The sequence below is a fragment of the Myotis myotis genome, unplaced genomic scaffold (genome assembly GCF_014108235.1).
Source record: "Myotis myotis isolate mMyoMyo1 unplaced genomic scaffold, mMyoMyo1.p scaffold_m19_p_15, whole genome shotgun sequence".
Classification (NCBI taxonomy): Eukaryota; Metazoa; Chordata; class Mammalia; order Chiroptera; family Vespertilionidae; genus Myotis; species Myotis myotis.
Genome location: NW_023416319.1, coordinates 4,446,499 through 4,468,256, shown reverse-complemented (window position 1 = coordinate 4,468,256; position 21,758 = coordinate 4,446,499). Strand labels below are relative to the sequence as shown.

General features: G+C 53.9%; 2 protein-coding genes and 1 pseudogene across 6 annotated transcripts; 2 read left to right on the top strand and 1 right to left on the bottom strand.

Moving 5' to 3' along the window:
• Window positions 1–647: 647 nt before the first annotated feature.
• ZNF511 (zinc finger protein 511) lies at window positions 648–3,671 on the bottom strand. Its single transcript, XM_036335743.1, has 6 exons — window positions 3,482–3,671; window positions 3,192–3,265; window positions 2,473–2,674; window positions 2,202–2,326; window positions 1,656–1,790; window positions 648–908 (listed from the first exon to the last, which is right to left on the bottom strand). Exons 1-6 carry the CDS (start codon window positions 3,632–3,634, stop codon window positions 833–835), a joined length of 765 nt encoding a protein of 254 aa, XP_036191636.1. The 5' UTR covers window positions 3,635–3,671; the 3' UTR covers window positions 648–832.
• Window positions 3,636–20,804, top strand: TUBGCP2 (tubulin gamma complex associated protein 2). 5 transcript variants are annotated; one of them, XM_036335729.1, is made up of 19 exons: window positions 3,675–3,779; window positions 5,833–6,065; window positions 7,332–7,514; window positions 8,516–8,644; window positions 9,358–9,534; window positions 10,644–10,803; window positions 11,663–11,870; window positions 12,072–12,271; window positions 12,622–12,811; window positions 13,718–13,863; window positions 15,290–15,470; window positions 15,937–16,117; window positions 16,677–16,849; window positions 17,064–17,192; window positions 17,614–17,734; window positions 18,332–18,475; window positions 19,079–19,207; window positions 20,066–20,229; window positions 20,562–20,804. In XM_036335729.1, the coding sequence occupies exons 3-19, from the start codon at window positions 7,365–7,367 to the stop codon at window positions 20,695–20,697; spliced, it is 2,718 nt and encodes a 905-aa protein (XP_036191622.1). In that variant the 5' UTR covers window positions 3,675–3,779; window positions 5,833–6,065; window positions 7,332–7,364; the 3' UTR covers window positions 20,698–20,804. The 5 variants fall into 5 exon arrangements, 4 of the variants coding, with proteins under 4 accessions (XP_036191621.1, XP_036191623.1, XP_036191622.1 ...); XM_036335728.1 differs by lacking the exon at window positions 5,833–6,065 and having other exon boundaries at window positions 3,636–3,779; XM_036335730.1 differs by lacking the exons at window positions 5,833–6,065; window positions 20,066–20,229; window positions 20,562–20,804 and adding an exon at window positions 19,608–19,795 and having other exon boundaries at window positions 3,655–3,779.
• On the top strand, window positions 16,473–16,537 carry LOC118670423 (annotated as a pseudogene).
• Window positions 20,805–21,758: the final 954 nt, after the last annotated feature.

The window sequence follows — 21,758 nt, the reverse complement described above, 5'->3', positions numbered from 1 at the left end:
CCCTACGGTGGCTCTGCGTGCCCCTGCGGTGTGCCCTCTCCTTAGCTACCTGGTGGCCATCAATGAGAGGACTGCAGACTCTCACCTGCTCTGTTCCTGCCAGGAAGACACCAGCCAGGCACTCGAGCTCTGGTGCCAGCCCCTTCCCTCTGCCTGTGGCTGTCCCTCCTTGGGGAGGCTGCCCCAGCTGGCACTCTTCATCCCAGCACCGACTGACCTGCCCAGGCGCCACCTGTCAGTCTTCTCTGTCACTGCCCCCTAGTCAGGTTTGCTCAGAGCTCAGTAGAGGATGACCCAGGGTCTCTCAAACAGGCACAAGCTCTCACTGATGGCACCCTGCCCACTCACCCCTCCAGAGGTGCCAAGACTTCATAAATCTTCCTGAGAACTGCCCTGGCCAGTCAGGTGGCCCAGTTGGTTGGAGCGTCGTCCCGCACACCAAAAGGTTGCAGGTTCAATCTCTGGTCAATGTTTCTCTCTCATCAATAAAAACAAAAACAAACAAAAAAATACATCCTCGGATGAGGATAAAAAATAATTATAATAATTCTTTCTGAAAGCTGAATGCTGAAAGCAAAGTGCTCAAACGTAATTATTGCTCATTTCCCTGCTTAGTTCAACAATACAGAAATGACTAGAGACCATAAGTAAAAAATACATGCTTTATAAAGAACACCTGGAGGATGGCCCCTACAGAGGGAGGGGTGGGAGCAGAGTCACTGCTGAATCTGTGGTCACTCTCCGCTGATACTGGCAGCTGGTGTCATCCCACCATCCCCCCAAGGACCGAGACATGAGGGTGGCAAAGGCCCGCTCTCTGGCTCAGCTGTCACTAGTGCTTATTTCTGCTCTTGGTGCTTTTAAATCCTCGCGATGCACCTTGACCAAAACAGACGGTGGAAGGTACTCTGAAATGGAAAAAACCTTCAGGCTAAAGAATCATACCTTCTACCAACAAACAGCCCAATTCCTAGAGCAGTCTTTTCCTCTTCTTCCAGAATGCTCTTTCACTCCTGGAACATTCCTAATGGCAGCTCTTCCTTCCTGCAGACTCTGCTCTGGGGCCCTGGGGCAGCTCCTTACTGTAGCTGGCCGGTGCCTCTGACCTGCTTCCTATGGGGACTGGCTCCCACCAAGCTCTCCAGAGCTGACTTCCTGTCACCCTCCCCGCACTGAAACCCTAACTGCCCACTGGTGTCTAGACTCACTCGATGGCCAAAGTCCAGGCAGCTGTGCGAAGGCAGCGAAGGGACACAAGTCCTTTTCATGTCAGTTCGGATTCCTTGGCGGTTTTTTTAATTTGTCCAACATTTCCCCCAGATTAGATTTGAACTCAAGTTTAACCCAATAAAAGTGCAGTTAATACTAGAAAGACAGACTCACAGTTGTAGCCTAAGCAATTACAACTGAGCTTCTCTCTATCCTGCACTGCTTCTGAACGCTGAAGTTAACAGCGTGTTGCAAAGAAGCAGAGCAGGAAAAGGGGGCAGCACTCTGCATTCCTGCGCTGCAGGCTTCCGAAAGCAGTGAGCCAGAGACACGAAGTCCTCCTCAAGAACCAAAACAGCCAGACTCCCAGCTCCCACAGAAGCCCAATGGAGCCAGCACCTTTTTCTCCCAGCACGTTCACAACCTCAGACAGGCCAGCTACTGACCTGTGGCGGTAGGTCCGCTTCTCACCCACGGGCTCTGGGGGTGGTGTCACGTGTTCAGAGCAGACTTCCATGGTGTCCCCATCATCCCCCATGGCTTCTGTCGGCACTTCCATGGCAGCCATGGAAGTGGCTGGCCTGTGGAAAGCAGAGGGGCTCGCAGGGCTTGCCATGGTGACGAGTGCAGCCCGTCTACCACAGAAATGAACTCACCAGAAAGAGACTATGTCTTTTCCTGAAGACATTTTATCACTATTTTGGCATTGTGTAATTTTTAGGCTACCAGATTAAGGAGAAGGATTATGGCAAGGCCAAAAGTGAACCTTATGATGCCACTTTTTATAAATTTAGGTATAACAATTTCACTTTGCCTTTAAATTTTTTTTTTTTGGTTAATCCTCACCAGAGGCTATTTTTCCATTGGTTTTTAGAGAGCGTGGAAGGGAGGGAGAGAGACAGAGAGAGAATCATCGATGTGAGAGACATATATCGATTATGTGTGTATATACTCAAAAGGCTTCTCTGAATTCCAGGGGTGGCTGCACATACCCTTTGCTTTTCTTTGGTTTATCAAACCGGAAGTCCCCAGGGTAGAGGTGATGTCTCACCAGGTGGTCCTTCCTGTCTTTGCTGGTCTTGAACTTCTCTGTGCAGCCTTCCACCAAGCACTGATACTAAAACAGAGACAGTGTCCCGCCATCCACAGGGATGGGGGCTGCAGAGGGAAGGTGCCCTGGTCTTGCCCCACCCAAGAGCTGAGAGCTCTGACCCTGAGGCAGACAGCTCCCATCCAAGCCCCCAGTATGACTGCTTCACCCACCATGTCCTGCCGCTCAGACAGGACCTGGAACAAGGAATCGTGCCACTCCAGGATGTGGGTGTCCAGCAGATGTCCCGAGGGGAAGGCCCGCTTGCAAAAGGAGCACACGTTTCTGTGCAGAGTGTGGTAGTGATGCTCATAATCCTCCAGGGTGTCGAATACCTGGCAGCAGCCCGCCACCTGACAGGTGAACTCAGGCACCCTGGCAAAGGAAACCACTGCTGGCTGACAAAAAACATTAGACTGTTGACAGCTTCCCTTTAAGTGGTCTGATAAAGCTCCTAATGTTTCTTTCCCAATTCCAAATCTTGCTTTCTTTTTTGTAGCTTTTCTTTTACTTTCTTTTTAAAAAATTATTTATTGATTTTTAGAGAGAGTGAAAGGGAGAGGGAGAAAGAAACATCAATTTGTTGTTACACTTACTTATGCATTCATTGGTTGATTCTTGTAGGTGTCCTGACCAGGTTCCCTAAAACCTTGGCCCATAGGGATGATGCTCTAACCAACTGAGCTACCCTACCAGGGCCCAGATCTTTCTTTGTTGAGAAGTTAAGTCTCAGAGACCAGCCAGGTAGTGGAGAGATCAACAAAGCGGGGCTGGGCGGTGGTTCAGGCAGAGAGCGCTGTGACAGGTCAGCAGGGAGGAGCAGGACTGGGGGCCCGGGAAGGGGACAAAGTGGGGGGCGAGGAGAGGCGGCGCTGGGCGCAGAGCAGCTCACCTGGGCCTCTCGGGAACCCCGGCCACCCCCGTAAGCACGTCCTGGAGGTAGAGGTGCCGCTGCACGTCCCCTTCCTACAGAACACGGTGGGCACACAACTGAAGGTCCCGCCCACCCGGGCTGGGACCCGCCCCACCTTAGCCCCGCCCTCGACAGCTGTAGGCCCCGCCCAGACCCCGGCCCCACAGCTGTAGGCCCCGCCCCGCGGAACCATAGGCCCCGCCAAGGCCCCGCCCCCACAGCTGTAGGCCCTGCCCCTAGACAACTCCCCTTTCCCTCGACTCACGCACCTCGAAAAACTCATGCTCCCGCGGGAAGCGTACCAGACGCGCCGCAAAGCGGAAAGGCGCGGCCCCGGCCGCGGGGTCTCGCTCCACGGGCAGCGGCTCAGCCGCCCCGGGCCCCGCCGCCAGGCGGGCGTGCACCGCGGGCGGCAACTGCATCGTCCGGTTTGCCGCGTAGCCACAACCTGTCGGCCACCGTCCACGAGCTTGCCGGGGCCGGACGTGACGTCACGCGCCACTTCCGCTTCCGGCACGGGCTGCGCGGCGGATTTCAGCGGGTGTAGGCAGTGGCGCGGCGCTGGCGGTGAGTGCGGACGGGCGCCGAGGGGCCGGGCGCGGCGGGGCTGCCCTCCGAGCCAACCCCAGCCCGTGCGGAGCAGAAGCCGTGCTTTGGGGCAGCTCAGTCCCGAAGCGGACGCTGAGGTCCCTCCCAGGTCCTAGTGGTGCAGGGTCCCTCCCGGGCCGCTGCCGGCGTCCTCGCCCGCACGGCTTTGTCTCTGGCTGCGGCGGCCTCTGGGTCATTGTCTCCAAACCAGTCACCACCTAGGTCCCCAGGAAACTCAGGATTTATTGGGAGTCTTCTTTGTCTAAAGGTCTTCAGTGGCTTCCATTACCTTAGTCCCGTGTCCTTCTCGCGGCCGGTCTGGCCCTGCACGCTCCGCCTGCCTTTCCGTCTCCTGCAGCCGCTCAGCTCCTGAGCTGGCCAGGAGCTCACGGCGTAGAAATCCAAGGAGGTCAAGCAGTTACCTGATTAAAACGTGATAGGTAGACACATGAGGGACGCAGGTGTGCATGAGACTTACTGGAGGGTGGACCAGGTGCGCACAGACTCTGGCTCAGAATGTTTCAGCATCGAGCACGACGTGCTCATGTATACGTGCAAGGGCTAGGGGGGTGCTTTTCTTTAAGCAATTGAAAATATGTAATAAAGTTTGGTCATTTCATTCTGGGAGTGGAGGTTGTGGCTACATCGCCAGCAGGTCATTCACATGCCCAGGAAGAGCACTGGACAGACCCAGACTTTTCATCACTTTATACTTTTTCTGCCTCAGAGAAAGCATTAGGGTTGTTGACGTTTTCCACAAGTTTTCAAGCCCTACTCCGGCTCAGTTGGTTGAACGTTGTTCCATGCACCCATAGGTCATTGGTTGATTGCCAGTCAGGGCATATACCTGGGTTCTGGCTTGATACCCAGTAGGGGGCATGAGGAGCCAGAGGATGTTTATCTCTCCCTCTCTAAAAAAAAATAAATACATATTAAAAAATGCTTTTCAAGCCAGTTTGAGAAATTAGCTTTGAACTCTCAACAGAGACTCACTTTCCTCTGTTCACCAGTGTGCGTGAAGTAGGCGTCTTAGCCCACTGAGGCGGTGGCTCACGGGTGGACGAGGTAGGTTTCCTTCCCACACAGAAGTCTGTCCGTTTGTTCTGACTGATGGAGAGAACTCTGGAGTGTCACAGGTCAAGTGAGCCGTTGCAATTAAATGTTCTGCAGAGTTGCATTTAGTGTGGATGCTGCTGATGTTTAGCATCCTGGCCTCTTGCGCCTCCCAGTCACCATGACAACCAGGGGTCCCTCAGGGGCCCTGCCTGCAGGTGAGAGCCCCCATTCTTTTTTTTTTTTTTTTAAATATATATATATTTATTGATTTCAGAAAGGAAGGGAGAAAGAGAGAGAGATGGAGACATCAATGATGAGAGAGAACCATTGATTGGCTGCCTCCTGCACGCCCCCTACTGGGGATCAAGCCCGCAACCAAGGCATGTGCCCTTGGCCGGAATCGAACCCAGGACTCCCCAGTTCTCAGGCTGATGCTCTATCCACTGAGCCAAGTTGGCTAGGGCAAGAGAGCCCCCATTCTTGCAGGAATTGTTCCCAAATCCACAGAGAACAGTGGATGCCTCAAACATGGGGACAGGAAGATAGTTTTTAAATAAACACTCAATCATGATCTTTCTTCAGAAGAGCTCTCTCAACCCGCTTGTGTCTGGGGGAGGTGTGTGTGCTTGCCGCGGTAAACAGTGTCCTTGCCATTTACATGGCCAAAGGATCCTGCGTCCGGCGCTTACAAGGACAACCCGCAGAAACCACATGGGATGTGGGGAAACTGGTTCCCTTGGACTCGAGGTCGCCAGGGGGAAGTTCTGTTGTCTTCTCCGTTTGCTGGGTTTGCAGCGCCTCGCTCATGGCCCTTTGGGAGTAATGAGGTAGCAGTGGTTTGGGCGTCAGTGGGTCAGATCCAGTTTTCCTGCTGGAAAACCAGCCCTTTCTCGGGTAAAATGCACATTTGCAGTTGGTTGGCCTTTGCAGTAACAGTGACGTCTGACCTGCTTTTTTAATAACTTGCTGTGTGCAGGCTTTACAGGAACTGCTGCATTGCATCTCTGCAGCAGCTCAGGGAGAGTACACTGCTCACCACTCCTTGGAGGGAGCTGGTTTCGGACACGCTCAGCCAGGCCCCGCAGCCTGCGCCCTGCTGCAGCTGTCGTTACTGTCAGCGCCTCTTGTAGCCGCTCCTGCGCTGGCAGCCTGGGTTCCAGCTCGTACTTACTCTTCCGCCCCCAGTTTGGAGACATCTGCTCCTGGCCGGTGTGTGATGCTTACACATTGTGAACTGTAATTACATCCGGAGAACTTGTCCCCCCCCTCCCCCCCAAGATCACAGTTACAAGTAATATTCATTGGTAATGCGCTGTGGAGTGTGGGCTGGGTCGTCTGTTGGTGTTTTGTTGGACTTGGGTGTCTTCACTGCAGCTGTCAGCACAGTGGCTCCTAACCTTTTCTGGGTCACAGAGCCTTTGAGGATCTATTAAAAGCCTCTCAGGAAATTCACAGAGACATGACTGCCCTTGATAGCTGTTCTTTTGTTGTTCATGGATCTGAAGTTAAGAACCTTACGTAGGTAGACTGAAATGTTTATGTGAAGCATGTAAAATTTGCTCATTTTTATTTTTTTAATCTATAGTTAATTACCCCTGTGTGTTTATTCACTCCCTTTTATCAGCACTGTTGATGGTGATGGCTAACTGGGCCAGTCATCAGTGGGAGAACAAACTGCAATGCAGGCCACTACTGTCCCCTTGGGGACATCTCAGTTATGACTTTGATGCCAGAGGGTTCTGTATCTAATGGTGAGACCCTGGGACATCTGGTTGACAGGTTAGACTGAGCTGAAGTGGAATCCCACCCAACTCAAATACACAGGAAATGTGTAGCAATTTTCCCCAAAGCTTCTGCATATATAGCCAAGCTTGGGCAAGAGAAGGAAATGTCCTAGGTACCAGAGTGCAGAGAGCACGCAAACCTGAAACAGCGCAGGATTTGAGAACCAGGTGGGGCCTCGTGGACTGGAACAGTTTGAATACCCGAGCTGGGACGGGGCAGTAGCTCAGGCCTGTGTAGGTCCAGGTTCACTGGGTCTGCCCAGCCAAGACAAGAAAATTGTCTGCCAGCCACTGGCCCAGAGCCCTGCGTGGTGATGTCACCCAGGGTGAGGAGGGCCCAGGCCTTGGAGTCCACACTGTCTGCACCTGCAGGCTCCCGAGCTGAGGAGTGGGCCTAGAAACTGGCTGGAGTGTGGATTGCCAAAGGGAGCATGTCCACTGGAGACTGCCTGTAAGAAACGACAAACCCTACCAAGAGCGCCACCTGCAGGGAGAGGAGAACTCACCCTAGAAACAAGCCCTCCCGGGAGTAGACCGCGGGCAGTAGGTGGTTGTGGTCTACGAGGGGCATCGTGTGACCCACATGCTGATTTCGTTTCTCCTAGACCTGACATTGGCCAAAATTGGTTGCTTTAAAAATTTCTTACTAATAGGGTTTTGTTTTTGTAAGTAGCTTTCCTCTTATCTTTAGGAGAACATATTGTGATGTCTCAGGGCCAAAACTATGAGTGAATTTCGGATTCACCACGATGTCAATGAGCTGCTCAGCTTGCTGCGTGTACATGGAGGGGACGGGGCCGAGGTTTACATTGATCTCCTGCAGAAGAACAGGACCCCGTACGTCACAACCACTGTGTCTGCACACAGTGCCAAGGTGAGTGCCCATCCCTGCGCTGCTGTCGCTGGTGAAGACAGCCCGTCCCTGTGCTGTGCACAGAGTTCACCTCCCTGGCTCCTGACGGGGTGCCCTAGCCGTGCCAGTGATGATGTCAGACAACTTGGCAGGTGCTTTCCATGGACCAAGTGTCTGCTCAGCTCAGTGCCTCTGCTGACGCCGTGGCCACACTGAAATCTCTTTAAAGTGTACTGTTTTTCTTTATCAAAAAATATATGATTCAAAATTATAGATCAGCAGAAAAAGGTAACTTTGAAATCTTTTAAAAAACACATTAAGAAGCTTTAGGTATTGAACCAGCTTAATACTGGCACACAGATAATTAGAAAAATTCACTGAGCCTTGGCCAGTCTGGCTCAGTAGTTAGAATGTCGGCCAGTGCTCGGTTCAATTCCTGGTCAAGGGGACGGGACATCCTGGGTTGCAGGTTTGATCCCCGGCCCCGGTTGGGGAATGTGCAGGAGGCAACCAATCGATGTGTCTCTCACATTGATGTTTCTCTCTTTCCCTCTCCTTCTCCCCTCCCTCCACCCCTCCTTTCTACTCTCTAAAAATCAGTGGAAAAAATATCCTCAGTGAGGATTAACAAAGAAAAGAAAAGAAAGATTCACTGAGCACAATAATTTAGGAACACACATTACGTTTAATCTACCACAGGGGAAGCATTAAAAACCAGTGAGAAAACTTAACCCCCGAACCAGTACATGGTAATAAATTCCAGAGGGCACAGAGTAAAAAGAAGGCATAGCCACCAGGGGAGAAATACAGGGTTATCCTGTGACCGGGCTCGGGAAGAGACGCCTTGGAGGAGAATGGTTTCCCAAACTGAGGCGTCATCTTGGCTTTATGTCAGCGACGTATGGTTACTGCTCAGCCCACCGAATTTTACTCCACGTGGGTCTTTGTGTTTAATTTTCTGGAAGATGTTTTTTAAAGTTCTTAGTTATTGTCACTAAATCACTTGTGTTTGTTCTTTTGAGGTTAAAATAGCAGAGTTTTCTCGTACTCCAGAAGACTTTCTGAAGAAATATGATGAACTGAAATCGAAAAACACAAGGAACCTTGACCCACTGGTGTACCTGTTGTCAAAACTCACGGAGGACAAAGAGGTAACTGTCAGGCTCAGGTCAGGCTTGTCAGGGAAGGCGCGTGGGGAGCCTGCCTTGTGGGGCAGTTCTGGCGAGGGTTGTCAGCACACAGGTTTGCACGGTAGAGATAACGCCTCATGACCCTGCTGTGGCGGGTGCCCCTCCTGTTCTGCCCGCCTGTCGGACTGAAAATAGCTCAGAGTGGTAGCCAGAAACACGGGAAGTACTGACAGTAGTTACCTCGAGGGGCGGGGTAGGGGCGGGGGTGGTGTTGTTTTGTGCCATGTTTTTTGTTAGTTTAAAGCTGTGTACTTGATGCTAAGAAAAGCACATATCGAGCTGGGGGAGCCATGGCACATGGGAGCACCCGGGAATGCATTAGGACCTTCCTCCTGCTTCCCAAGCTCAGGTTCTATTCAGGGGTGGAGGTGCACTCTCCAGTGCCAAGGACAGGGAGGGGGCCAGTCAGGTGTAGCGAAAAGGCAGTGCCCCTGGGAATGGAGTTTGGGAATTGGCTGTTAAAGCAGCTGGAGGGACCCTCCTTGTGAGTGGAAGACTTGAACCTGGTGGCAGGAAGCATTGGGAGACCAGACTGCAGCTTGAGGATTGATGGGAGCGTCTGCTCTTCCCCTTCATGTGGTCACTGGGGGTGGGAAAAAAAGGGGTGGGGTGTCGGTGCCAGGCAGAGTGCAGACGTGTGCGGCCCCTTGCCATTCAGGGTTCTGTGTGTGCAGACTCTGCAGTATTTACAGCAGAATGCGAGAGAAAGAGCCGAGCTGGCAGCCACGGTGACTGCCAGCAGCACCACCAGCTTCAGCGCCCCTGCCACGGCCTCCAGGATCTCCATGCAGGAGCTCGAGGAGCTGAGGAAGCAGCTTGGCAGCGTGGCCACGGGCTCCACGTTGCAGCAGGTACTGTGACCCGCCGCCCACAGGCCCACATTCACTGCAGCCAGGGAGGGAGGCCAGCAGGGGGTGCACATCTCACTGTCATCTGTTGAAGATGAGTCTGAACGTGGAGACGCTGATCGGGACTAGCTGTGTGTGGACAGGACCCTGGGCACGGTGAACTGGGGCAGGAAGGTTCTGTCCCACCCAGGCAGGTGACTCGCCTGCTGCAAGGCAGTTGTGTGGGTTCAGCCAATGCAAACTGCAATTTCCATTTCCCTCTGTTAATTTTTAGCCATTTGTCTTTTTAAAATTATACTTGATAGACATTTTCTCTAGATCATTTTCTCCTATACTTACTGCTCTGTCTTGCTTCTGAGTTTATGTACTGCCCTCTTCTTTTGATGTACGTCATCTGCTCACAGCATTGCCTCGGCCTTCAAGCCCCACAGAGCTGTGTCCCCATGAGGGTCTGAGCTTAGTATGTGCTTGTTGAGCACAGCAGCTTTGAAAGGGACAGTGGCCAGCACTGGTGGGCATGTGCTGGGTCCAGCACCTCACAAAGCCCTCACACCGGCACCCCGTGTGGCAGATGAGGAAACTCAGTTTGCACCTGCCTTTCTCACTACTCCTAAGCCAATGCTTCTGAAAGCCACCCCCACAACCCTGGTCAGCTTCTGGCGGCTAGTTCCTCAGGAGGACACTGCTCCATGCATGTGCCTGGAGCCAGCTTTCCTAGTGTGGCCCTCTCCATCCGCCCCTTGTACCCAGGGGGCTCAGATGGGGCACCCCTTCTCCAACCATCTGTCACTGGGGCCATGTCTTCACCCAGCAGCTCATGTCTAGACTTTGAACTGCCAGGAGAAAGCACAGGTGGTCCCGAGGGTCAGCCTGCCCTGGTGAGGTGCCCTCACTGCCAGTCCCCCTTAATATGGGGGCCCTGCACAGACCGACACCCTGTCAAGGGCCTGGGTCTCCATCTCTTTTGCCCCCAGCCCCTTGTATGGTGATGGGCTCGGAGTCATTTCATTTATACACGTACTTACTGGACGCTTGTGCTCAGGGATGTTAGTTTTAACTGTTTGTACTAAAAGTATATCTTTGTTTTCTGCTTTAAAAAAAAATCTCACCAGTCTCTGGAGCTTACAAGAAAGATGCTTCGAGACAAGCAGAACAAAAAAAATTCAGGCCAGCGCCTCCCCATCTTCCCTGCGTGGGTGTACGAGAGGCCCACGCTGGTCGGGGATTTTCTGACTGGCTCAGGCCTGAGCACGGACACAACTGTGCCTATAGGTATGTGAAGCACTTACTTCTAACTGCCTGTGTGGTGACTCCATGGACAGGTGGCCACTGTGCTCAGAGCCCATCCTGTGCCCACAGGTAGACAGGGGGTGTGGTGTGTGTGTGTGCTGCCAGCAGGTTTGTAACCTGCAGATGTGGTGCCGTGTGATCGTGCTGCCGGGTCCTGGTCTCAGGAACCCCAGGGCAGCTTGTGTATGGGCAACAGGGATGATTCTCAGAGACACCTTTCTCCTGGTGCTGCCTCCAGGTCCCCATCTGTCCCAGCAGGTGTCAGGGGGGACACTGAGGGTCGCTCTAGAGCTGGGAGCCTCCTGGGCCCTGAGGCATTTGGTGGCAGCCCTACTCAGTGGCCTGGGACTGTCCTCAAGTCCGTTGGGTGGTATCTCATTGTGTGTTTATGATAGAAATTGTGTTTTCAGGTCTTTAAGGAAGACCTCCCTTTTATCCCAGAGCAACCAGACTTACCAAGCTGTAATAAGCACTGCACGCAGACCCCATTGGACGTGCTTTTCAGATTCCTGATTGTGTCCTTTAAGTGCAGACAGATCCCTGCGTGTAGAGGTTTCTGCCTGCCTAGTGCTTTCAGGCTCCGATGGGCTCCCAGCCTGCCGGACAGTCAGCGCTGTTCCTCCTGATGGTTTGGAATCTCAGCCTTTTGTGCCCCGATGGGCTCAGTTGAAGCCAAATGAACAGCTAGTTCTTATATCTGTAGTTATTTGAGGAAATTACACAGAGGAGAATGAGTGAGAGCGTGACTTTCAGCAGGTAGATTAGGTTAGGAGAGAGGCCCGTGGGAAAGGGGAGCTCCGAGTCAAGGCGCGTGACCCCAGCTGGTGTCTGCAACCCACAGGCTCCCTGCCCCTGGCCGCCCAGGAGTCGGCCGTCGTGGAGGACCTGCTCTACGTGCTGGTAGGTGTGGATGGCAGATACATCACTGCCCAGGCCCTCACCGGGAGACAGAGCCGGACCTTCCTCGTGGACCCCAACCTGGACCTGTCCATCAGGGAGCTGGTGAACAGGATCCTCCCAGTGGCTGCCAGCTACTCCACCGTGACCAGGTAGGTGCTGGACACTGGCCTTCTCAGGCACACTTGGCCCCGGAGCGTGTGCCAACCAGCTTCACTCCTAGCATGATGTGAAGGGCCTGGGGACAGGTGCAGGGAACCTAGTCTGGGCCTGAGAGCAAACAGAATGTCTAACCTCATCTGAAAAGGTAGCTCGCAGCTTCTCAAGGTGCTGGATGCTTCCTTTCCTTGTAGGTTCATCGAGGAGAAGTCTTCCTTCGAATATGGGCAGGTGAACCATGCATTGGCGGCTGCCATGAGGACCTTGGTGAAGGAGTACCTGATCCTGGTGACGCAGCTGGAGCAGCTGCAGAGGCAAGGCCTCTTGTCTCTGCAGAAGCTCTGGTTCTACGTGCAGCCGGCCATGCGCACCGTGGACATCCTGGCCTCCCTGGGTACGTCTCCCCCAGGCCAGGAGAGCCTGTAGGGGGTGGGGCGCATGCAGGCAGATCCTGTGATGGAGCACTGAGATGTGAAGATGGGATGGGTAGTGTCGCAGGAGGGACCCCTGGGCCAGCTTGCTAGTCATTCGTGTCTTGCTTTTGTCACCGTGGTTGTGAGGCCAAAGCTGTGGAGCTTCATGTTTTCCTAATTCACGGGAGGAAACTGGAAGCTCTGGTAAACTTTATTTGCAACTACAGCTTTGGGTGTATCCCATAAAGAGCACCTGTCCCGTGAGGAGGTTGGAGGTGAGGCTCTGCGTGGCCTCCCCGTTCTCAGCACTGAGTACCTCTTCCCCTTGCAGCCACCTCGGTGGATAAAGGTGAGTGTGTTGGGGGGTCCACCCTGAGCCTCCTCCACGACCGGAGCTTCAACTACACAGGTGACAGCCAGGCGCAGGAGCTGTGCCTGTACCTCACCAAGGCCGCCAGCGTGCCCTACTTTGAGATTCTGGAGAAGTGGATCTACAGGGGGATCATCAATGACCCGTACAGGTGGGGCTGGGGATGTGGAGGGCGGGCAGGCGGCTCTTCAGCTTATTCTATTGCGTGGTGGACGTGTAGGACCCAGATTGGCCTCTTAGCTGCCTTTGTGTGGGCTCCTCAGTGTGACGGATATAAACGCATATGACGAAATACATCAGCTCACAAAGAGTTCTGTTGGGTTGAGATTTATTTGTCAGAACATTTTACTCTTGATTTTAGCCAAAAGGCTGAGCAGTGTATTTGTCAAAATACCCTTTTTTTTTTTTTTTTTAAATTCTCACCCAAGGATATTTTTTCCATTGATTTTTTTAGAGAAAGAGGAGAGGGGAGTGAGAGAGAGAGAGAAACATTGACATGAGAAAAAAACATCAGTTGGTTGCCTCCTACATGTGTCTGAACAGGGGCCTGGGACAAACCTGCAACCGAGGTACATGCCTTTGGCCTGGAATCGAATCCAAGAGCCTTCGGTCCATGGACCGATGCTCTGAGCACTGAGCCAGATGGTCCAGGGCTTGTCAAAATATCTTACTAATAGACTTGTGATCTAGGAATAGTTTCTCTACTAATGACCCAAATAAAAGCTGGTGCGATGGGCTGAGTAAGGAATGCGATTTTGAGGTCCTGGTGCGTAGGTGATATTTGAGACGGGATGTGAGGTGTCTGGGCTCTGATGGGCAGGAAAGCATCCCCAACATATCCTGTTACCCACATGTGTGGTGAAAGGAAGGGCTGGTTCCGTTGAGAGGTCAACCAGCCTCCCATCCTGTTCTGTGACCCCAGCTCTCTCTGGCCCCAGGTCACCTCGCAGCCCCAAGTGAGGTTGGCAGGTTTGATTAATTCACAGTTGAGAATTAACGGTAGTGAGACTGTGCTTGGCCTTCATGGTTGTGACCCAAGATGCCTTCCTGCTTTCAGCGAGTTCATGGTCGAGGAGCACGAGCTGCGGAAAGAGAAGATCCAGGAGGACTACAACGACAGGTACTGGGACCAGCGGTACACTGTGGTGCAGCGACAGATCCCATCCTTCCTGCAGAAGATGGCGGGCAAGGTGCTCAGCACAGGTGATGCCCGGGGTGGGGGAGGGGGAACAGCAGGCCTCAGGAGGGGCCCCATCGTCCCGGATGTGCCGAGTGTCCTGTGATTGTGTCCTGGGAGTGGGGTGGGCAGGCAGGCGCCAGGCTGTGCAGGCTTTGTGTCTGGTTCCTGTGGTCTGATTGGCTGCATTTGTTCCCTGAGCCTAAGAGGTTGTCTCAGTAGGTGCCTCTCCTTCCTCATAACTATTGCATTTTCAGAACTTGGTTGCTACTTAGAGGAAAACTTTCTCACAACACTGACACCAGATTTACACACCAACACCCAGGTCCCCAGTGTTCTGTGGGCACCAGCTGGGTGTCCTGCAGTCTGACTCCGTCCTGACACTACCCGGATGCAATGCAGGCCCCATAGGTTCAGGGCTCAGTCCCTCAAGACTGTCCCACTTCAGATGCCAGCCATGAGTCCCAGGCCACCAAGTTGACTACAAATTGGGGGTTCCCAAGACTCCTCACGTTTGATAATTTGCTAGAGTGGCTTACAGAACTCAGGGAAACAATTTAGCAACTAAGTTTCTGGCTTATTATAAAGGATTTGATAAAGGATTCGGATAAACAGCCAGGTGAAGAGGTTTGTGGGGTGAAATCTAGAAGGATCCCAGTACAGGAGCATCTGTCCCCAGAGAGCTGGGGCGCACCACCTCCTGGCAGGTGGACATGTTCACCAACCCGAACTCTTCAAACCCCTTTGTTTAGGGTTACGAAGGTTCCATCCTATGGGCACAATTGGGTAAATCAGTGGCCACTGGTGATTAGCTCAATCCCAGCCCCTAGCCCCTCCCCAGACATAAGGGTGAGGCTGAAAGTTCCAGCCTTCTCATCACCTGGCTGGTTCCTCTGGCCACCAGCCTCACCTTCAGCTCTCTGGGGCCTGCCAAGGGTCACCTCATTAGCATAAACTCAGGTATGGGTGGAGGGGCTTCTGAGTAACAAGATTCCAAGGGTTTTAGGAACTCAGTGCTGGAAACTGGGACGAAAACCAAATATTTGTTGTTATATCACAATATTGCACACATTATAGGGAAAACTATCAAGGACACAAGCCCACTGGGTTCTTAGTCACCCCACTGGGGCAGGAACCTGATGTAGAGACGTGAATGGGGAGTCAGCAGGGTCTGGGCATTTGGTGAGAGCAGGTCTGTCTGGGACGGGGTTGGAAGATGATTTAGAAGCTGGTTCTCAGGGCTTTTGTTTCCGTGCTCTCGATTAGAGAAATCAGATGTAAACAGTCACGACAAACCACTGCTTCTGACCTCGGTTGGTCACCTGCTCTATGGCTAAAGCAGGTTCCAGAGTTGTTCTCACAGTCTGTTCTGTGTCCAGTCCTCTAGCTTGTGTGTGGGCCACGACTTGTATGTACAACAGAATGTTTAATCTTACTTCCATCTCTTTTCAGGAAAGTACCTAAATGTGGTCAGAGAGTGTGGTCATGATGTCACCTGCCCAGTGGCCAAAGAGGTCATCTATACATTGAAGGAGCGAGCATATGTGGAGCAGATTGAGAAGGCATTTAACTACGCCAGCAAAGTGCTGCTGGACTTCCTGATGGAGGAGCAGGACCTCGTGGCGCACCTGAGGTGTGCGCTTCCGCCGTGTTAGTGTGGGCAAACGTGCAGAAGGTTTGCCTCAGACACGGAGCTCCCACCAGTTCCATCTGTCGTTTTACAAATGGGCACACGGCCAGGTCATCTCCAGTCTTACTGCCTGACACCTGTGGACACAGCCTGTTCCCTGCCCAGGGTCCCCAGGCCCCTCCTTGGCTCCCATAGTGACCCCTCTGCACCCCCCTCGTTGGCCTGCAGTGACCCCTTTCTGGCAGCTGCCCTGCAGGTCCTGGCACAATGGTCTTGTGCCCCTGCCCAAGAGAGCTGCTCATTGCAGCTCATAAACTGACCACAGTCATGTCGCTTTGCATGCATGTAGCCGGAGCCCTTTGTGTGCATGTGGCTTTTTCTTGTCAGTCACCTGCCACCATTTCTCCAGAGTTTGGGCTGGTCTGCATCCCCAGTGGTCTCACTGATGTCTGCTTGTCACCTCTCCAAGGTCCATCAAGCGCTACTTCCTGATGGACCAGGGGGACTTCTTTGTGCATTTCATGGACCTCACAGAAGAAGAGCTAAAGAAGCCAGTGGACGACATCACGCCCACACGCCTGGAGGCGCTGCTGGAGCTGGCCCTGCGCATGAGCACCGCCAACACAGACCCCTTCAAGGACGACCTCAAGGTGGGCCTTTACCTGAGAAAGATGGTTGAAATAAAGCCCAGGAGCCTAGCCAGTGTGGCTCAGTGGTTGAGTGTCGACCCATGAACCAGGAGGTCATGGTTCCATTCCCGGTCAGAGCACATGCTCAGGTTGTGGGCTTGATCCCTGGTAGGGGGCATGCAGGAGAAAGCTGATCGATGATTCTCTCTCATCATGATGTTTCTATCCCTCTCTCCCTCTCTCTCCCTCTCCCTAAAATCAATAAAAACATTTTAAAAAAGAAAAAAATAAGGTCCAGTGCCTGACAGGTTTTCTTTCTGCTTCAGTTGAGATGATCCTATTTTTTCCCCCCTTCATTGTGTATTAAACTGGTTTTTGTGAAGATTAGCATGGACCCTGCGCAAGGTTGACACCCAAATTTGTGAAGTGTTCCATATTTAACAAAATAAAAAAGAACACTTTTTTCAGTTACAGTTACCGTACGTTATTGCACTGCCTTCAGGTGAGGGCACAGCGATTAGACATTTGCACACTTTACGAAGGGCTCATACTCCATGTTCTTCTATTTCTCTCCCCCAAGATTGACCTGATGCCTCATGACCTCATCACTCAGCTTCTGCGGGTTCTGGCCATTGAGACCAAGCAGGAGAAGGCCATGGTGCAGGCCGACCCCACGGAGCTCTCTCTCAGTGGCCTGGAGGCCTTCTCTTTCGACTACGTGGTCAAGTGGCCCCTGTCGCTGATCATTAACAGGTGAGTGTGGGTCCCTGGGCCCCAGCTTCAGTGAACAGTTTTCAGGGAGAGGAATCAGATGTGCCTGCCCACTGCATTGTTTTGTAGCCATTTGTGTCCTGTGGGGGTTACCGGGTAGCCTGGTGGCCCAGATGCAGAACTGTGTGTCAGTGACAGCCGGAGCCTCGTTTATGATGTCAGGTGTCAGTGGGATCCCACGCCCTCTCCTCCGCAGGAAGGCCCTGACGCGTTACCAGATGCTGTTCCGGCACATGTTCTACTGCAAGCATGTGGAGCGGCAGCTCTGCAGCGTCTGGATCAGCAACAAGGCCGCCAAGCAGCACGCATTGCACTCCGCCAAGTGGTGCGTCCTCTGTCCACACGGGGAAGCGGTCCTAGGATGCACACCCATGCGGTGCAGGGCTGTTGCTGACCACCAGGTGCCCAGGTCACCGCCCTGTCCCCCAGCCGCCTGCACAGACCTGTGGGCCTGCCACCCCGTCTGGGCGGGAGCCCTCGGAGGACCTTGAGCCTCCTCCCAGGGTGGGGACGTTGTGGTGTCAGCTCTCCACCTCTTTAAGCCTGAGGCATCTGCTTGCTGGTCTGTGGCCCCAGGTGTTGCTGTGCCTGTGTCTGAGCCTCAGGAGCTGCATCATGGGTTGTGCTCAGAGCAGGTGTACCTGCCGACCACCTGCACACGCTGGGGCTGGGGAAGGGCGGGGAGCAGGAGGGTCTTGTACAGGTGCCAGCTCCACAGCGTCTCTGGGATGTCTGTGTTCACCCAGGTTTGCCGGCGCCTTCACGCTGCGCCAGCGGATGCTGAACTTTGTCCAGAACATTCAGTACTACATGATGTTCGAGGTCATGGAGCCCACCTGGCACATCCTCGAGAAAAACCTGAAGTCCGTGAGTTCTGACGTAACTGCTGTAACACTGAGACTCTGCAGCAACCCGGGCCCTCACATTGCAAGGTCCTCAGAGAGGAAGGTGCTAGGGTGGGTGTCAGGGTGATGCCACCAGCAAGGCCTCATTCAGAGCCTCATTGGGAGAAACCACACCTCTACACACGCTGTCCTTCCTCACGTGACAGGGTGGTTTGTGTGGCGTGGGGGATCTGCTCCCACACACCCCGTAGCCCCAGGACCAAGCTGTTGAACATCGTGGATGCCTTGTCCTCTGGGAGCTCTGAGAGCCTCAGAACTGGGGGCCCTGCGCTCCCACCAGCACGTGCTGGGCCCTCTGGGGCTTCTCAGCCAGAAGAACCAATTGCCACCAAATTCCAGAAGCAGGAAGTGGCAAGTGGCAGTGTTTCCTTCTTGCTTCCTGTCTTTAGGGATCAAAAACTTGGACTTTGGGGGCATGTTCAGTATTACTTCCTGTTAGTGGTATAGGAGTTTCCCCCAAAGACCACAGGGTCAGTTTTTAAATGGAAATAACACGAACGTGTGCAAAGCCAGGGCTGAAGCCCCGGGGGCACACGTCAACCTGGTGTGCTCCCTGCAGGCCTCCAACATCGACGATGTGCTGGGGCACCACACAAGCTTCCTGGACAACTGCCTGAAGGACTGCATGCTCACCAACCCCGAGCTGCTCAAGGTCTTCTCCAAGCTCATGTCCGTGTGCGTCATGTTCACTAACTGCATGCAGGTGCGTGCCGCAGCCCTGCCCACCCCGCTCCCTCTCTGTCCGTCAGCCAGCAGGTGCTCCTGAGTGTCCTTCCTGAGCCCGCCGGGCCCGTGGGCGGGAACCCCGGCTGCAGGGTCTCTGTCCTGGCCTGTTGCTGAACACCTTGCATTCTTCTTGTCAGAACTTATTTGATTTCATTTTTATTGGGCGCCTGTCATAAGCAGTGGCTCAAAAGCAGTGGTACAGAAAACAGTGCCAGGAGGCAGATGGGGTGATGTGGGGGTTCGCCAGGGCTGAAGGCTACTGGGACGTCTGAACCAGTGTGAAGGCGGACTAAGCCTGGGATGTGTCGGCTGATGACAAAGGGGTCAGGAGCATGTAAACTCGGTTCCTCAGACACTTAGGAGCCATATATGGGGTTGCAACCTGGAGAACACCATGAAAAGCAAGTGTTTTCAGAAAAATAGGTCCATAAGCCCGTGGGGCAGACGGGAATGGTGTTGACCTGTCTGCAGCCTCCCAGAAGGCCCGCCCTCTGTCCTCGAGTCTGCAGATGTCCGGGTGCAGGGGGCGTTTCAGTGGGAGCAAATAGGTTGTAATGAAAGTTTTCTTTGGGCCCCCAAGAGGTTTACACAGAGCATGAAATTGGACGATGAGCTGGGCCGCCTGACTCTGGAGCACGGCACAATGCAGGGGCCGCCCACCGAGGCTGAGCGGGCGGAGGAGCGTGCCCGGAAGGAGCTCGCCAGGAAGGTGCGTGGCCTCGGGGGTTAGTCCAGCAGGTCCTCCATCTTCCTGAGAGATTGGACAGTGTTAGGATTCTAATACTTAAAAACTAAACCCGCTACCACCCTTTCATTTCTGGCTTGAGTTTGATTAAAAGACAACCATCTTAAAATTAGGTTCCAAACACAAGCCACAGAAATCCCCTGAGCGCCAGGGTGAGGCCAGCTTATCTGCACAACAGGCGGTGGTTGAGGGCTGAGCTGTAGGGCTGCCTAGCAGAACCTGGCCCTCAGCAAGTATAGGTTAGAGTCTTTCCTTACCTGAAGGTCAGGCCGCTCTCAGATGCCAGCATGCAGGTCCATGGGTGGAGGGCTCATGGGTTCAGGCGCCAGCTCCCATGGTCCCTGTTTTGTCCCCTCACGGGCAGAAGAGAACACGGACTGTGCTGAAGTCTGAGCTGCACAAAGAAAACCCTGGTGCCCTGTGGCCAGGAGAAGAGGCCCAGCTGCCCAGGGCAGCTCCGTCCTGTGATCTCAGGAACTTTTTATTTTATTTTTTTAATATATTTTTATTGATTTGAGAGAGGGAGAGAGAGATAGAAACATTAATGATGAGAGAGAATCATTGATAGGCTGCTTCCTGCACTCCCCCTAGTGGGGATCAAGCCCACAACCTTGGCATGTGCCCTTGACTGGGATTGAACCTGGGACCCTTCAGTCTGGAGGCCGACACTCTGTCCACTGAACCAAATCGGCTAGGGTGGTCTCAGGAACTTTTATGATGCCCTACCTATACCTTTTATCACTTGGAACCTTCCTGAAGTCCATTCTTCTATTGGAAGAACTTAAAAGGAAGGTCAAGGCAAGCTGGGCTCCTGTCTTCCAGCACCTGGCCGAGCACGTGGACACGCCTCAGCTGGCCTCCAGCTTCGAGGCCACCATCAATAAGTTTGATAAGAATTTTTCAGCTCATCTACTTGACCTCCTGGCCCGGCTGAGCATCTACAGCACCAGCGACTGCGAGCACGGCATGGCCAGCGTCATCTCCAGGTGGGTGTGGGCAGCTTTCCTGTTGTGAGCCCTGTCCCTGCCCCCGCGTGACTGCGAGGCCCAGGTTCCCTGCTGTCGTCTCTCACCTTCACCCACTCGGGTCTGCACAGACAACGTGAGGCCAGTTCTGCTCAGGCCTGAGGGTGTCTGTCCTTGGCCTCCTTATGCTGCTGCCTGTCCCCCGTCACTCCCTGAAGTGACAACACGCTTCGGAGTGAGATGGGGGCCGCGGGCGGATAACGATGGAAGGGTGTCCCTGCCACCTGATGCAGGGTCCTGTAGCCACCGCAGGGTGGGTGCCCAGACACTCCAGCCCCGTCCTCACCCCTCAGGCTCGACTTCAACGGCTTCTACACAGAGCGCCTGGAGCGCTTGTCTGCAGAGAGGAGCCAGAAGGCAGCCCCCCAAGTGCCCATTCCACGGGGGCCCCCAGCACCAGCGCCCAGGGTCGCCGTCACTGCCCAGTGAGGCCCTTGGACCCTGCACCCACCACAGCTGAAGGAGGGACGGATGGGCTGGGGGGTGCTGTTGCGGACAGATGAGGTCAGGGTTTCTAATAAAGTATCTGAAGTACATGTGTTGCGTGCGCTGTTGCCAAGTAAGTATAAAGTCTGAATGTTACCTGTGCTCAGTCTGTCTTTCTCAGGGCAGAGCAGCCTCCCAGACCAGAGTGGTGTCTCCATGGTGTGCTGACCTGTGAGCCGCTTAAGTAGAGCAGGGGCACTTTAGGGGATTTTGCTTTTTGGCCTCAAAGAAAAGGGCATTTGAGCAACATTAGAATAATTGCCAAGGTGCCTTGTGGAGGCGAGACGGGCTGGGCTCCCTGGAGTCTGCCAGAACCCTCAAACCCATGGGCTGGGGTTTGCTCCTGGCACTAGGGGGCAGCAGCTCCTTGTGCTGTAGGTGAGTTGTGACCTGCATCCACGAATGTGCAGCCTGGGGCTGTGGCTGAGGCCTGTGTCCTTAGGACAGCCCTGAGGTGGGGACATGCCCGCCCAACCCATTCCACGACCTGTGGGCTCCCCATCTGGCAGTAGATGGCACACCAGCCCTGAGGATGATGCTGCCACGAACACCTCTGGGCCACTTGCTGACTCATGCAGTCATTTTCGAAATTCAGTCTGAACCACCTGCTCCAGGTGGCCTCCTGGGCAGCTGAGGAGGCATGAGACTAGAAGCAGCCCGGGCACACAGACAGGATCACCTGGGGTGCAGGTAGGAGTGGCTCTTGGCAGGGCTGCTGCCATGCAGGGCTGGGCAAGCCACAAAGTTTCCTCTTCTGCAGGTTGTGCAGATGTGATCTGAGTAAACAAGCGTATCTGCCAACCCCGTTGCCAGTTGTGGTGTCACGCAACTGGGGGACTGAGCAGAGGAACCCCTGGCTCTCGGTGAGGGACCTACTGCCTGGCCCTGAAGCCCAGGTGCCCTGTCCCTGTCCCTGTCCCGCACCTCCAGGCTGCAGGTGGTTGAGGGGACCAGTTAGATGTGTCCTGTGGGTGGGTGGCGGTTCCTGTGTGGTAGGAGCCTCT